General features: G+C 47.0%; 1 protein-coding gene across 4 annotated transcripts in view; it reads left to right on the top strand.

Annotated features, from left to right (window-relative positions):
- Nucleotides 1–13,766, top strand: part of vars1 (valyl-tRNA synthetase 1) — an 84,383-nt gene extending 70,617 nt beyond the window's left edge. For all 4 annotated transcript variants that reach the window (XM_068009458.1, XM_068009462.1, XM_068009459.1 and 1 more), the window contains exons 27-31: nt 5,055–5,261; nt 6,449–6,560; nt 7,668–7,840; nt 8,796–8,945; nt 12,045–13,766. In XM_068009458.1, coding sequence (XP_067865559.1) covers nt 5,055–5,261; nt 6,449–6,560; nt 7,668–7,840; nt 8,796–8,945; nt 12,045–12,113 — 711 coding nt within the window. In that variant the 3' untranslated portion in view covers nt 12,114–13,766. The remainder of the gene's footprint in view (nt 1–5,054; nt 5,262–6,448; nt 6,561–7,667; nt 7,841–8,795; nt 8,946–12,044) is intronic.
- Nucleotides 13,767–14,660: the final 894 nt, after the last annotated feature.

Below are 14,660 nucleotides of genomic sequence, written 5' to 3' on the forward strand. Positions count from 1 at the left end.
TGCACAAAGAACAGCTAGGCGTTGCGCAAACGACTACTGGCAACACCTATGCAGTCATATTCAGCTGGCCTCAGACACCGGAAACATCAGAGGAATGTATGATGGCATGAAGAGAGCTCTTGGGCCAACCATCAAGAAGATCACCCCCCTCAAATCTAAATCGGGGGACATAATCACTGACCAATGCAAACAGATGGACCGCTGGGTTGAGCACTACCTAGAACTGTACTCCAGGGAGAATGCTGTCACTGAGACTGCCCTCAATGCAGCCCAGCCTCTACCAGTCATGGATGAGCTGGACATACAGCCAACCAAATCGGAACTCAGTGATGCCATTGATTCCCTAGCCAGCGGAAAAGCCCCTGGAAAGGACAGCATTACCCCTGAAATAATCAAGAGTGCCAAGCCTGCTATACTCTCAGCACTACATGAACTGCTATGCCTGTGCTGGGACGAGGGAGCAGTACCCCAGGACATGCGCGATGCCAACATCATCACCCTCTATAAAAACAAAGGTGACCGCGGTGACTGCAACAACTACCGTGGAATCTCCCTGCTCAGCATAGTGGGGAAAGTCTTTGCTCGAGTCGCTCTGAACAGGCTCCAGAAGCTGGCCGAGCGCGTCTACCCTGAGGCACAGTGTGGCTTTCGTGCAGAGAGATCGACTATTGACATGCTGTTCTCCCTTCGTCAGATACAGGAGAAATGCCGTGAACAACAGATGCCCCTCTACATTGCTTTCATTGATCTCACCAAAGCCTTTGACCTCGTCAGCAGACGTGGTCTCTTCAGACTACTAGAAAAGATCGGATGTCCACCAAAGCTACTAAGTATCATCACCTCATTCCATGACAATATGAAAGGCACAATTCAACATGGTGGCTCCTCATCAGAGCCCTTTCCTATCCTGAGTGGTGTGAAACAGGGCTGTGTTCTCGCACCCACACTTTTTGGGATTTTCTTCTCCCTGCTGCTTTCACATGCGTTCAAATCCTCTGAAGAAGGAATTTTCCTCCACACAAGATCAGGGGGCAGGTTGTTCAACCTTGCCCGTCTAAGAGCGAAGTCCAAAGTACGGAAAGTCCTCATCAGAGAACTCCTCTTTGCTGACGATGCTGCTTTAACATCTCACACTGAAGAATGCCTGCAGAGTCTCATCGACAGGTTTGCGTCTGCCTGCAATGAATTTGGCCTAACCATCAGCCTCAAGAAAACGAACATCATGGGGCAGGATGTCAGAAATGCTCCATCCATCAATATTGGCGACCACGCTCTGGAAGTGGTTCAAGAGTTCACCTACCTAGGCTCAACTATCACCAGTAACCTGTCTCTAGATGCAGAAATCAACAAGCGCATGGGTAAGGCTTCCACTGCTATGTTCAGACTGGCCAAGAGAGTGTGGGAAAATGGCGCACTGACACGGAACACAAAAGTCCGAGTGTATCAGGCCTGTGTCCTCAGTACCTTGCTCTACGGCAGCGAGGCCTGGACAACGTATGCCAGCCAAGAGCGACGTCTCAATTCATTCCATCTTCGCTGCCTTCGGAGAATACTTGGCATCAGGTGGCAGGACTATATCTCCAACACAGAAGTCCTTGAAGCGGCCAACATCCCCAGCTTATACACACTACTGAGTCAGCGGCGCTTGAGATGGCTTGGCCATGTGAGCCGCATGGAAGATGGCAGGATCCCCAAAGACACATTGTACAGCGAGCTCGCCACTGGTATCAGACCCACCGGCCGTCCATGTCTCCGTTATAAAGACGTCTGCAAACGCGACATGAAATCGTGTGACATTGATCACAAGTCGTGGGAGTCAGTTGCCAGCATTCGCCAGAGCTGGCGGGAAGCCATAAATACAGGGCTAAATTGTGGCGAGTCGAAGAGACTTAGTAGTTGGCAGGAAAAAAGACAGAGGCGCAAGGGGAGAGCCAACTGTGCAACAGCCCCAACAAACAAATTTCTCTGCAGCACCTGTGGAAGAGCCTGTCACTCCAGAATTGGCCTTTATAGCCACTCCAGGCGCTGCTTCACAAACCACTGACCACCTCCAGGCGCGTATCCATTGTCTCTCGAGATAAGGAGGCCCAAAAGAAAAGATATATTGTGAATAGCTGGGGTCCTAGCACCGAATCCTGCGGTACCCCACTAGTCACTGCCTGCCATTCGGAAAAAGACCCATTTATCCCTACTCTTTGTTTCTTGTCTGCCAACCAATTTTCTATCCATTGCAATACACTACCCCCAATCCCAATTTTAATTTTCCAAGCAAATCTCTTATGTGGGACTTTGTTGAAAGCCTTCTGAAAGTCCAAATAAACCACATCCACTGGTTCCCCCTCATCAACTGTACTAGTTACATCCTCGAAGAATTCATGATTTCCCTATCGTAAATCCATGCTGACTCTGTCTGATTCTACCACTGTTCTCCAAGTGCTCTGCTATAAAATCTTTGATAATGGACTCTAGAATTTTCCCCACTACCGACGTCAGGCTATAATTCCCTGCTTTCTCTCTACCTCCCTTTTTAAATAGTGGGGTTACATTAGCTACCCTCCAATCTGTAGGAACTGTTCCAGAGTCTACAGAATCTTGGAACATGACCACCAACGCATCCACTATTTCTAGAGCCACTTCCTTAAGTACTCTGGGATGCATACCATCAGGCCCTGGGGATTTATCGGCCTTTAATCCCATCAATTTCCCCAACACCATTTCTCTACTAATACTGATTTCATTCAGTTCCTCTCTCTCACTAAGCCCTGTGTTCCCCTACATTTCTGGTATGATATTTGTGTCCTCCTTTGTGAAGACAGAACCAAAGTATGCATTTAGTTGGTCAGCCATTTCTTTGTTCCCCATAATAAATTCCTCTGTTTCTGACTGTAAGGGATCTACATTTGTCTTCACTAATCTTTTTCTGTTCACATACCAATAGAAACTTTTACAGTCAGTTTTTATGTTTCCCGCAAGCTTGCTCTCGTACTCTGTTTTCCCATTCTTAATCAATCCCTTGGTCCTCCTTTGCTGAATTCTAAATTGCTCCCAATCCTCAGGTCTGTTGTTTTTTTCTCGTAGATTTCTATGCCTCTTCCTTGGATCTAATGCTATCTCTAATTTCCCTTGTAAGCCATGGTTTGGCTACCTTTCCCATTTTACTTTTGCATCAGACAGGGATAATCAGCCAGTTCCGAAGAAGGGTCACTGACCCGAAACGTTAACTCTGCTTCTCTTTCCACAGATGCTGCCAGACCCGCTGAGTGGTTCCAGCATTTCTTGTTTTTATTTCAGATTTCCAGCATCCGCAGTATTTTGCTTTTATTATATTAGGGATAATCAGCCATATGCTTTTTAAATGTTTAAATCTTTAAACTACCTTAAATCTTACAGAGTTATGGTCACTATCCCCGAAATGCTCCCCCACTGACACTTCTACCACTTGTTCGGCTTCATTCCTTAGGATTAGGTCCAGTACTGCCCCTTCTCTTGTAGGACTTTCTACGTACTGGCTCAAAAAGCCCTCCTGTATGCATTTTAAGAATTCTGCCCCTTTTAAGCCTTTTGCAGTAAGACTATCCCAGTTGATATTGGGGAAGTTGCAATTTCCTACTGTTATTACCCTATTATTGTTACACCTGTCTGAGATTTGCCTACATATTTGCTGCTCTATCTCTTCCTGACTATTCGGAGACCTGTAGTACACACCCAGCCAAGTGATTGCCCCCTTTTTGTTTTTAAGTTCTACCCATATGGCCTCAATTGAGGAACCTTCTAAGATGTCATCCCTCCTTACTGCAGTAATTGACTCCTTGATCAACAGTGCAATGCCACCTCCTCTTTTCCATCTTTCCCTGTCACGCCTGAAGATTCTGTACCCTGGAATATTGAGCTGCCAGTCCTGCCCTTCCCTCAACCATGTCTCTGTGACAGTCCCTGGACTTTATCCCTGTAGCCCTGCAAGTTTATTTCCCTCAAGTGCCCATCCAATTTCCTTTGGAAATCATTGATGATCTCCGCTTCCACCACCCTCACAGGCAGTGAGTTCCAGGTTATTATCACTCACTGCGTAAAAATAGTTCTTCCTCACATTCCTCCTGCATCTCCCGCCAAAACCTTAAATCTATGTTCCCTAGTCCTTGTACCATCAGCTAATGGGAACAACTTTTTACTGTCAGAATCTTTTACACCTCTGTGACTTAATCTCCTTTGTTCCAAGGAGAACAACCCCAGTTTCTCCAACCTAACCTTTCAGCTAAAATTCCCCCATCCCTGGAATCATTCTGGTACATCTCCTCCGTACCCTCTCGAGGGCCCTCACATCCTTCCTGAAGTGCGGTCCTTTATCTCTAATACAAGATCCAGGACTGGGAAACACTGAAAACTTTTTTTTTTTCATTAAATCAAGTCTAGAAACTGGCAGAATTAAGAACAGAAAGTGCTGGAAATATAACCACAGGCGATCAGTGTCTAATAAAAATCAGTTGGCTCTTTGCTGGTTGTGCCATTGGGATGGAGGGGACTCCCTACACCTTGAAGCTGTAGCTCCCTTTCAGACACTGGCTGACTTGATTATTTTCTAACCAACGCATGTTTCCTGAAGGTAGCCTTGGGATGGACTTTATCCCCCCCAATCCCTCTGTAATCTGCTCCAGCCCCACAACCCTCAGATCTCTGAGCTCCTCCGAATATGACCTCTTGTGCATCTCCGATTTTAGTTGATCCACCATTGGTGACCGTGCCTTCAGCTGCTAGCAGTTCCATTCCTTAACCTTTCCGCCTGTCTACTTTTCTCTCTCCTACTTTAAGACCCTCCTTAAAACCTGCCACTTTGACCAAGCTTTTGGTCATCTTCGCTAATATCTCCTGATGTGGCTCATTATTGAATTGTGTTTGATAAGGCTCCTTTGAAGCACCTTGGGATGTTTTACTACATTAATGGATCGAATTGAATCAAGTTGTTATTGGCAATGGAGGAAGCTGGAAATGCTTCTTGGTTGCGACTCGTGCTGGCCAAGCAAGTGCACGGTGTCAATGTTTCTGTCTTTTGCCTTCAGGAATGCTTGAAGCCTGTGTTCACGGGCACAGATGAGAATGCAGCTCGCGTCGCCCGGAACGTGCTGTACACCTGCCTGGACGCAGCCCTTCGCCTCCTCAGCCCGTTCATGCCCTTCATAACCGAGGAGCTCTACCAGAGGTTACCACGGCGATCAGCACAGGACCCTCCCAGTATCACTGTGACCCCTTACCCTGAATGTGAAGAGGTACGTCTGTCTGCCTGTGACTCTGCTGACGGACTACGAGTAGGAGCGGTTTGGGGGAATCGCATCAGAGCAAGGGGAGGCTGTTCAGCCCCTCGAGGCTGTTCCACAATACAGTCAGATCATGGCTCTGTTTTTTAAATGAGTATTAAATCAAGCTGTAAATTATAGAAGGTTAGGAAGATTGCAGGGTGGGGGAGAGCATATAAAGTTATAGGTTTAGTGTTTTTATTTGTTCATGGAATGTGGCATCACTGGCTATGCCAGCATTTATTGCACATCACAAATTGCCCTCGAGAAGGTGGTGGTGAGCTGCCGACTTGAACCATTGCAGTCCATGTGGGGTAGGGACACCAACAGTGCTGTTAGGAAGGGAGTTCCAGGATTTTTATCCAGTGACAGTGAAGGAACGGCGATATAGTTCCAAGTCAGAATGGTGTGTGCCTTGGAGGGGAACTTGCAGATGGTGGTGTTCCCATGTATTTGCTGCCCTTGTCCTTCTAGGTGGTAGAGGTCAAGGGTTTGAAAGGTGCTGTCTAAGAAGTCTTGGTGAGTTGCTGCAGTGCATCTTGTAGATGGTACACACTGCTGCCACTGTGTGTCGGTGGTGGAGGGAGTGAATATTTGTGGACGGGGTGCCAATCAAGCGGGCTGCTTTGTCCTGGATGGTGTTGAGCTTCCTGAGTGTTGCTGGAGCTGCACCCATCCAGGCAAGTGGAGAGTATTCCATCACACTCCTGACTTGTACCTTGTAGATGGTGGACAGGCTTTGGGGAGTCAGGAGGTGAGTTACTCGCCGCAGGATTCCTAACCTCTGACCTGGTCTTGTAGCTACAGTATTTATGTGGCTGGCTCAGTTCAGTTTTTGGTCAATGTTAACCCCCAGAGTGTTGATAGTGGGGGATTCAGTGATGGTAATGGCATTGAACATCAAGGGAAGATGTTTAGATTCTCTCTTGCTGGAGATGGTCATTGTCTGGCACTTGTGGTCTCGAATGCTGCTGGAAAAGATTTGATTAGAGTAGGAGACGTAGAGACAGACAGGCTCCCGCTCGCTGACCAGCAGAGGGGAGGAAGCTTAGGAACAAGAGGGTTAATAGTCGGTAATGAACCGATGGTCCGAAGTGCGCCTGAGGTTCCTGAATCTATCCAGCGTTGCAGTGTTCGATTTTCTGCCTCTTTTCCTGCAGTTCTGTTGGAGGGACGAGGAGCTGGACCACAATGTAGAATTCGTCATGTCCGTGATCCGTGCCATCCGCTCCCTGCGCGCTGACTATAATCTCACCAAGACCAAAGCAGATTGTGAGTTACCTTTCTTCTTCCCAGTGAAAGGTGGCGTGTGCAAGAGAGGTAGCGGCTTGTACGTGTGTGTGTGTGTGTGCTTGTTTGTTGCTGGAGCTTCTCTTGAACTCTGCTGTTCCCCAGCTGGCTGACTGGGTGTCAGCCCTGGCTCAGTGGGTAGCACTCCCGCCTCTGAGTCGGGATTTGTGGGTTCAAATCCCACAAGGTCCAGGCTGACATTCCCTGTGCAGTACCGAGGGACTGCTGCATTGTCGAAGATGCTGTCTTTCAGGTGGTTCATTAAACCAATGTCCCTGTTACATTGGGTGGATGGAAAAGATCCCAGGGCATTCTTTTGATGAGGAGCAGGGACGTTCTCCCCAGTATTGCAGAGAGTTTACAGAAAAAGGCCATTCAGCCCATCAGATCCCTGCCAATTCTAATGCTCCACATGTGGTTTCTCACATCCTCCTTCATCTAACTCCATCAACATACATAGGAACATAGGGCTTAGCAGCAGCAGTAGGCCATTCAGCCCCTCAAGCCCCTCTGATTGTGGCCTCAACTCCACTTTCCTGTCTGCCCCTCCATAACCCTCGACTTCCTTATCTGTCAAAAATCTGTCTAACTCAGCCTTGAATATATTCAATGACCCAGTCTCCACTATTTTCTGGGGAAGGGAATTCCACAGACTAACGACCCTCTGAGAGAAAAACAATTCTCCTTGTTTCTGTCCTAAAAGGGAGATCTCCTCTTAAACTGTGTCCCCTCATCTCCCTTTCTATCCCTTTCTCCTTCATCCCCTTAAATGCACCTATGCTATTTGCTGCAACTACTCCCTGTCTTAACAAGTTTTACATTCTCAACACTGAATAATACATTTCTCCAGAATTTCTTATTGGATTTATGAGTGGTGGAATCTTGCTGTGCACAAATTTGCTGCCGCATTTCTCACAGTACAACTCCATAAAATACTTCATTAGCTGTAAATCATGTATTGGGACATCCGGAGGTTTTTGAAAGACACCGTACAAAATGCTGCTTCTTCCTTTATCATTCCTGCTAAATTCTCCGTCTCCGAGGTTCTGGCTTGTTGACCTCCGTGCTTTCTCTCGCCTTTGTCCGCAGGTTACCTGACGTGCTCGGACGAGAGCACAGCTGCCCTGGTGAGCCTGTTCTCCTCCTACATCCAGACGCTGTCCTCCTCCAAGTCAGTGACCATCCTGGTGAACGAGGACTGCCCGGCCGGCTGTGCCTTGACCATCGCTTCTGACCGCTGCACCGTGCACCTAATGCTGAAGGTAGGTGTGGGGTATCAGCGCCAGGTACCACTGGCTAGGCCCTGTATCTCTGTACCAACCTGCCTGCCGCTCGCTCACTCGCTCCCCAGCGCTGCCTCCATTGTAAACTTTAAAGGAAAATGTTCTGATTTTGAAGGAAGTGATAATCTGCATGATTTGCTTGCGGGCGAGGGAGGGGCAATTTTAATCTTCCCCCACCTGGCAGAGAAGCCTGGATTTGAACCATTGACCTTCTGACTTGGAGGCGAGAGCCCTGCCCGCTGAGCCAAGGCTGACACTTAAAGGAGGGAGAGGGGGCACGTCATCTTCTGGGAGTGACCAGTGGGGGACAAAGGTCACGGCCCACTTGACCTCAGTCGTCTCCCTTTTTCCTGCTCCCTAATGAGGGGATTGAATACCTTCAGCTCTGCCTACATGCAGTTCCTTATTCCCTCGTTGTTTGAGCGTCTGCTTCACTCTCAATGCCGCTGTTGACACCTGTGCAGTATGTAGTGCTGAGTGAGACCTCTGGTCCTGACTCTTCAGAGCTTAATTCATAGGAGTAGGCCATAAGGCCCTCAAGTCATCTTATCTAACCATGTCTTATTTATTGAATAAATTTTTATGTAATTAATTCATTGATTTGCTTTTAGTTTATTTTTAAAACTAATTAATTTATCTAGCTTAAATTATTGAATAAAGTATCAGCAAATTATCAGTTCGTAGATTAAACCACTCTTTTAGCTCTGAGCACCTCCTTCCTGCTCCACACCAAATTCCCATTCTCACCAAATTCCCCCACTCACCGAATTTCCACTTCTTACCGAAACCCATTTCAGCTTCATTTAGTAGATTGTCCCAGCTCCATGCTTTCAGGTATGAGAGAAATGAAGTTAAGTCTCAACTTGATGATCTGTTGTCTTGACCTGGAGCAACCACCCAGTTTTCGATCGTTTGTGATGTTTTTTCTTTGAAGGGGCTGATAGATGCCGAAAAGGAAGTCACAAAACTCAGGAACAAGCAGGGAGATGTTCAGAAGCAGATCGCGAAGCTCAGGGAGAAAATGTCCAAAGCTGATTATGGGACCAAAGTGCCTCAGAAAATCCAGGAGATGGATGCAGAAAAGGTAAGGGGACAGCCCCTGCCCTGGGAATGTTTGATGTGACAGTATAGAGGGAGCTTTACTCTGTATTTAACCCCGTTTTTTTTTTTATCAGGTGGCCTTTATACCCCAGGCCCCTTTTATATATATTTTTTTCTTTTTTTCTCTCTTTTTTGCAGAGGGAGCTTTACTCTGTATCTAACCCCCGTGCTGTACCTGTCCTGGGGAGTGTTTGATGGGGGACAGTGTAGAGGGAGCTTTACTCTGTATCTAACCCCTGTGCTGTACCTGTCCTGGGGAGTGTTTGATGGGGGACAGTGTAGAGGGAGCTTTACTCTGTATTAACCCGCGCTGGGCCTACCCTGGGAGTGTTTGATGGGACAGTGTAGAGGGAGCTTTACTCTTTATTTAACCCATTTTTTTTCCCTCTTTTTTGTAGAGGGTGCTTTACTCTGTATCTAACCCTGTGCTGTACCTGTCCTGGGGAGAGTTTGATGGGGGACAGTGTAGAGGGAGCTTTACTCTGTATTTAACCCTGTGCTGTACCTGTCCTGGGAGTGTTTGATGGGACAGTGTAGAGGGTGATTCACTCTGTATTTAACCCCGTGCTGGACTAGCCCTGGGCTACAGAGTATTGTGCTGCTTTGAAATGGTGAAGTCACATAAAATGCTGCAGCATTGAAAATGCAGATTCAGTCCCACCTCTTCAGCTCCACTGTGACCCCATCTCCAATCCTGGAGACAATGTTGCCTCTATTTGGGGAGTCAGCATGGACTCAAGATTCTCAGGTGCCCTGCTCCTCCGAGAGGGGGATTTGAAACCAGCCAACCTGAAGGTTTAGGCCCGAGATTCCCTCCCCAGTCGCTTTTCATTCCCTTGATGCAAGGCCCTGATTCTCTATGGTTAACTGTCCTGGCTTGGTAAAGCCCACATGCAGGCAGAACATCATCTCCTTTCTGCTGGGCCTTGCAGGCAGGCTCTTAACTTCTTAATCAATCTCTCATGCGGGACCTTATCAAAAGCCTTACTGAAGTCCATGTAGACTACATCAACTGCTTAACCCTCATCTAGTCACCTAGTCACCTCCTCGAAAAATTCAATCAAGTTAGTTAGACACGATCTCCCCCTGACAAAGCCATGCTGACTATCCCTGATTAATCCCTGCCTCCCCAAGTGGAAATTAATCCTGTCCCTCAGAATTTTTCCAATAGTTTCCCTACCACTGATGTTAGACTCACTGACCTGGTTTATCCCTGCTACCCTTCTTGAATAATGGTACCACATTCACTGTCCTCCAGTCCTCTGGTAACTCTCCTGTGGCCAGAGAGGATTTGAAACTTTGTGTCAGAGCCCCTGCAATCTCCTCCCTTGCCTCACATAACAGCCTGGGATACATCTCATATGGGCCTGGGGATTTATTCACTTTTAAGCCCACTAAAACAGCTAATACTTCCTCCTTTCAATGCTAATTTGTTCAAGTATATCACAATCCCCCTCCCTGATCTCTGCACCTACATCGTCCTCCTCCATAGTGAACACTGATTTATGAGAATGGTTCCAGGGATGAGGGACTTCAGTTACATGCTAGCTTGGAGAAGCTGGGGCTGTTCTCCTTGGAGAAGAGAAGGTTGAGAGGAGATATGATAGAGGTGTTCAAACTCCTGGAGGGTTTAATAGAGTAAATACAGAGAAACTGTTTCAAGTGATTGAAGAGTCGGTAAACAGAGGGCACAGATTAAAGGTGATGGACATAAGAACCAGAGGCAACATCAGAAAAACCTGTTTTTATGCAAGGACTGGTTAGGATTTGGAATCTGCTGTTTGATAGGTTGGTAGAAATAGATTCAACCGTAACCTTCAAATGGAAATTGGATAAATACTTAAAAAAGAAAAAATTGCATGGTTATGGAGAAAGAGAGGGGGGGAGTGGGGCTAATTGGATTGCTCTTCAAAAGAGCCAGCAGAGACTCAATGGACCGAGTGGCCTTCTGCAGTGATATATTATTCTGTGATGGGAATAAAATGACAGACATCCAGGTTTTGTCCCCGTTATCTGCACTGAAAGGAATTTCTGAGCTCATCTCTCTCCATGCAGCAAGCTCCGAACAGCATTCATGTGATAATAATGATGATCTGGGAGAGAGATAAGAGTTAAGGAATCAATATTGACCCAGGACGCTGGGGAGAATTCCCTTGCTCTTCTTCGCACAAGCGGCCGCAGGATCATTTACATCCACCTGCGAGGGCAGAATGGGTTTAACATCTCGCTTGAAAGACGGCATCTCTGACCGTGCAGCACCTCCCTCAGTACTGCACTGGGAGTGTCAGCCTAGATTTTGTGCTCAGGTCTCTGGAGTGGGACTTGAACCCATGATCGTCTGACTCGGAGGCGGGCATGCTTCCCGCAATGTCCGAGCTGCCATCGTCCGTCTGCACAGAGTTAGTTCAACTTGGTCTACCCTTAGCCTCAGCTACAGGCCAGGGAAAGGGGCAGAAATCAGCTGTCGGCTGCATCGCGAGGCCTTGAAATCTGCGGTCACAAACCTTCGGCTTTTACCCAGTATTTACAGATCAGAAACAGGCCATTCGGCCCACATGCTCCAGGTGAGCCTCCTCTCACCCTTCCTCATCTAACTCTATCAACATATCCTTTTATTTCTTTCTCCTTCACGTGCTTTAATTGCGAAAAGGGAGTTATGTTCCCTGGAATTTAGAAGGATAAAGGGTGACTTGATCACATTTTCAAGGTATTAAGGGGAACAGATAGAGAGAAACTATTTCTGCTGATTGGTGAGTCTTGGACGAGACAGAGTCTAAAAATTGGGAGTGAAGTTGGGAAAAAATCTCTCGACACACAAAGGGTGGTAGAAGTTTGGAACTCCCTTCCCCAAACAGTTGAAGCCCGATCAATTGTTAATTTTAAAACTGAGATTGATAGATTCTCATTAACCAAAGATATTAAGGGATATGGGGCAAAAGCAGGTCGCAGATCGGCCATGATCCCACTGAATGGAGGAACAGACTCGAGGGGCTGAATGGCCTCCTTCTGTTCCAGTGTTCTTCCACATTCTCACCATCTCCAGGCAGCTTTTCATTCACGATTGTTTTGTTTTATTTCACAGTTGAAGCAAAGCCAGGCTGAATTGCAGAAGGTAGAAGAAGGCATCGAGAACTTTGAGAAGATGATCTGACTTGTTAATGGGAGGAACCTCACGGTCGAGTTCATCTGAGCTCCCTGTGGCCGTGCGAGAGATGATGTAGCTATCAGGTTGTGGACGCAGGGCATGCGTTGAATTCTGATGTGGGGGCTTTGAGAGGGGGGCGGGTGGGTCAGGAAAAATGTAGCTGTGAGCAAAAAGAGAGGAAGAAAAACATTGGAAACGCTAGAAATACACCACGGCAGTTTCAACCGAACTGGGTCGGGAATCTGACTCGATTGGATGCGGCACTGGTTTTACCCCGACTTACTCTCCACTCAAAGGAGAATAATATCCAGCAGGGATTTAAAACTTGTATTCCACCTGCTCCTGTGGGATTCCCGGAACTTTTGGTTAATATTCCCTCTCATACAACAAAGACAGGGAACTGGGTTAACATTTTAGTTGCTGACTCTGCGGTGGAGCTCAAACACAGCGACGCAGGTAAAGGCTAAGAAACATGGGTGCATCTGTGACTGTGAGGAAGGCAAATTGAAACCTCGGCAGCAGCTTCAAGCTACTAGTTAATTCTACAAGTCTTGGTCAGGTTCAGGACCTGGGGTGGGGAAAATCCTCCACCGTATTTTGTGTAGGTGTGACTGGAATGTCATCGCAGTGAGCCCGCAGTAAAATCCAGAGATTGAAACAACTCTTACACTATTTACTGGAGAATCCACTGCCGCCCCAGATGCGGTGAACGGTTTTGAAGTGTTTGAATAAAATGTGTTTGGTCCCCCACCCCCACGTATCCCAAACTGGAAACTTCTCAACCTTGTTGAAGTTTCCCGTGTGTGAGTGACATGGTTATGAGCAATCCAAGAACAGGCGATGTGTGGATCTAATGGCTCTTAAGAAAGTATTGTCTGCATTTGATCGATGCACTTTGCAGATCGTTGCCTTTATAGGGTGGCGGATGTGGGATGCTGGGTAGTTTTGAGTTTTGTTGGACTTCCTTCAATGAACTTCAGTTGCCAGTCAGCCTGAACCTGAATGTAGAATAAGGAGGTCAATGGGCCGAGGTTTTTCCCCTCGTTTTTTTTTCTCTCCCCCTCATAAGGTTTAAAACGGTTTCACGGATATTTTCAAAATAATGTGTTGCTGCAAAAAAAAAAGAGCCTCTCAACTTTGCCTGCTGACATTCAGCCTGTGACTAAGTTCAGAATTTAGGATTTTGGCCTTTGCTGGCTGAGATATGAGGGCAAGAAGGGGAAGAGAGGGGAGAAATCCTGGCCCAGATTTATCGTTAAAGTGTTTCGATTGGTTTCTTTGCTCATCGCCATGCTGTGCTCAGTCGCTGCTCCTCAGGGAGAGGAAATCAGCAAAAAGACGGGAATATTCTTTGCTGGTGGCACCGCTGTGCCGTGTCGGTCTGCGATGGAATCGCTGCAGGATGTAACATGACTGAGCAACGTTTTGCTGGGATTCAGACCTTTCTATTGCAGTCGGACCCTCGACCCTGCCCCCGCTGTGCAGGTGTCGATCGAGCAGCTACAATCCCTTCCCCCCCACCCCCACCCCCACCCCCAGTTCCCTCTCCGCTTCCCCTAAATTGAGTAGATACTCATTCTCTCTCCCCCTCTCTCGTCCTCCATCTCACTTAAAGCTGTTGGGTGTCGGTGTTTAAATAAAGTTTATTGTTTCATTAAAGACAGTTGCCTTATTCTTTACAGTCTTCAATGTTTTTGTTGTTAATTCAGCACCGAGTGAAGAAATCCAGCCCTGATGATGTAGTTTAATATATTTTAATTTTAGAAATTGCTTGTTGATGTCACAAGTTAGACTGCATTTGAGTTCAGTCACTCGAGCCATTGTAAATGGATTTGAAAATGTTGTCAGTGGAATTGGTGCCAAAAAAAAGCAGAATACATCTTGGCACAGCATCAGTGCTTTAGTGCCTACGATTGACCAAGCATTTATTGAAATGTTGTCATGTAGGAGACGTGCGGCCGCTCTGCGCACAGCAAGATCCCACAGGCAGCCGTGTGCGAAATGACAAGAAATTTGCTTTTTTTTAGTGATGTTAGTCGAGGGATAAATACAAGCAGGGCGACGGGGAGACGTGCCCCGCTCTTCGTCAGGACATGGCCATGGCATCTTTTGAGTCGAACTGCGAGGAAAGACGGGGCCTCGGGTTGAACATCTCAGCCGAAGGACTGCGAATGTAACAGAACATGAGCGCAGGGCAAACTCCCACAAATGATAAACATGACTAGTTATTATGGAAGGGGAGTCCATTGTGTATAGTTCAACAGTAAACTTAAAACACAAGATGATAGTGTTGTAAAAGCAAAATACTGCGGATGCTGGAAATCTGAAATAAAAACAAGAAATGCTGGAACCACTCAGCAGGTCTGGCAGCATCTGTGAAAAGAGAAGCAGAGTTAACGTTTCGGGTCAGTGACCCTTCTTGGGAACTGACAAATATTAGAAAAGTTACAGGTTATAAGCAAGTGAGGTGGGGGTGGGGCAAGAGATAACAAAGGAGAAGGTGTAGATTGGACAAGGCCACATAGCTGACCAGAAGGTCATAGAGCAAAGGCA

Source organism: Heterodontus francisci, chromosome 29, assembly GCF_036365525.1.
Source record: "Heterodontus francisci isolate sHetFra1 chromosome 29, sHetFra1.hap1, whole genome shotgun sequence".
Classification (NCBI taxonomy): domain Eukaryota; kingdom Metazoa; phylum Chordata; class Chondrichthyes; order Heterodontiformes; family Heterodontidae; genus Heterodontus; species Heterodontus francisci.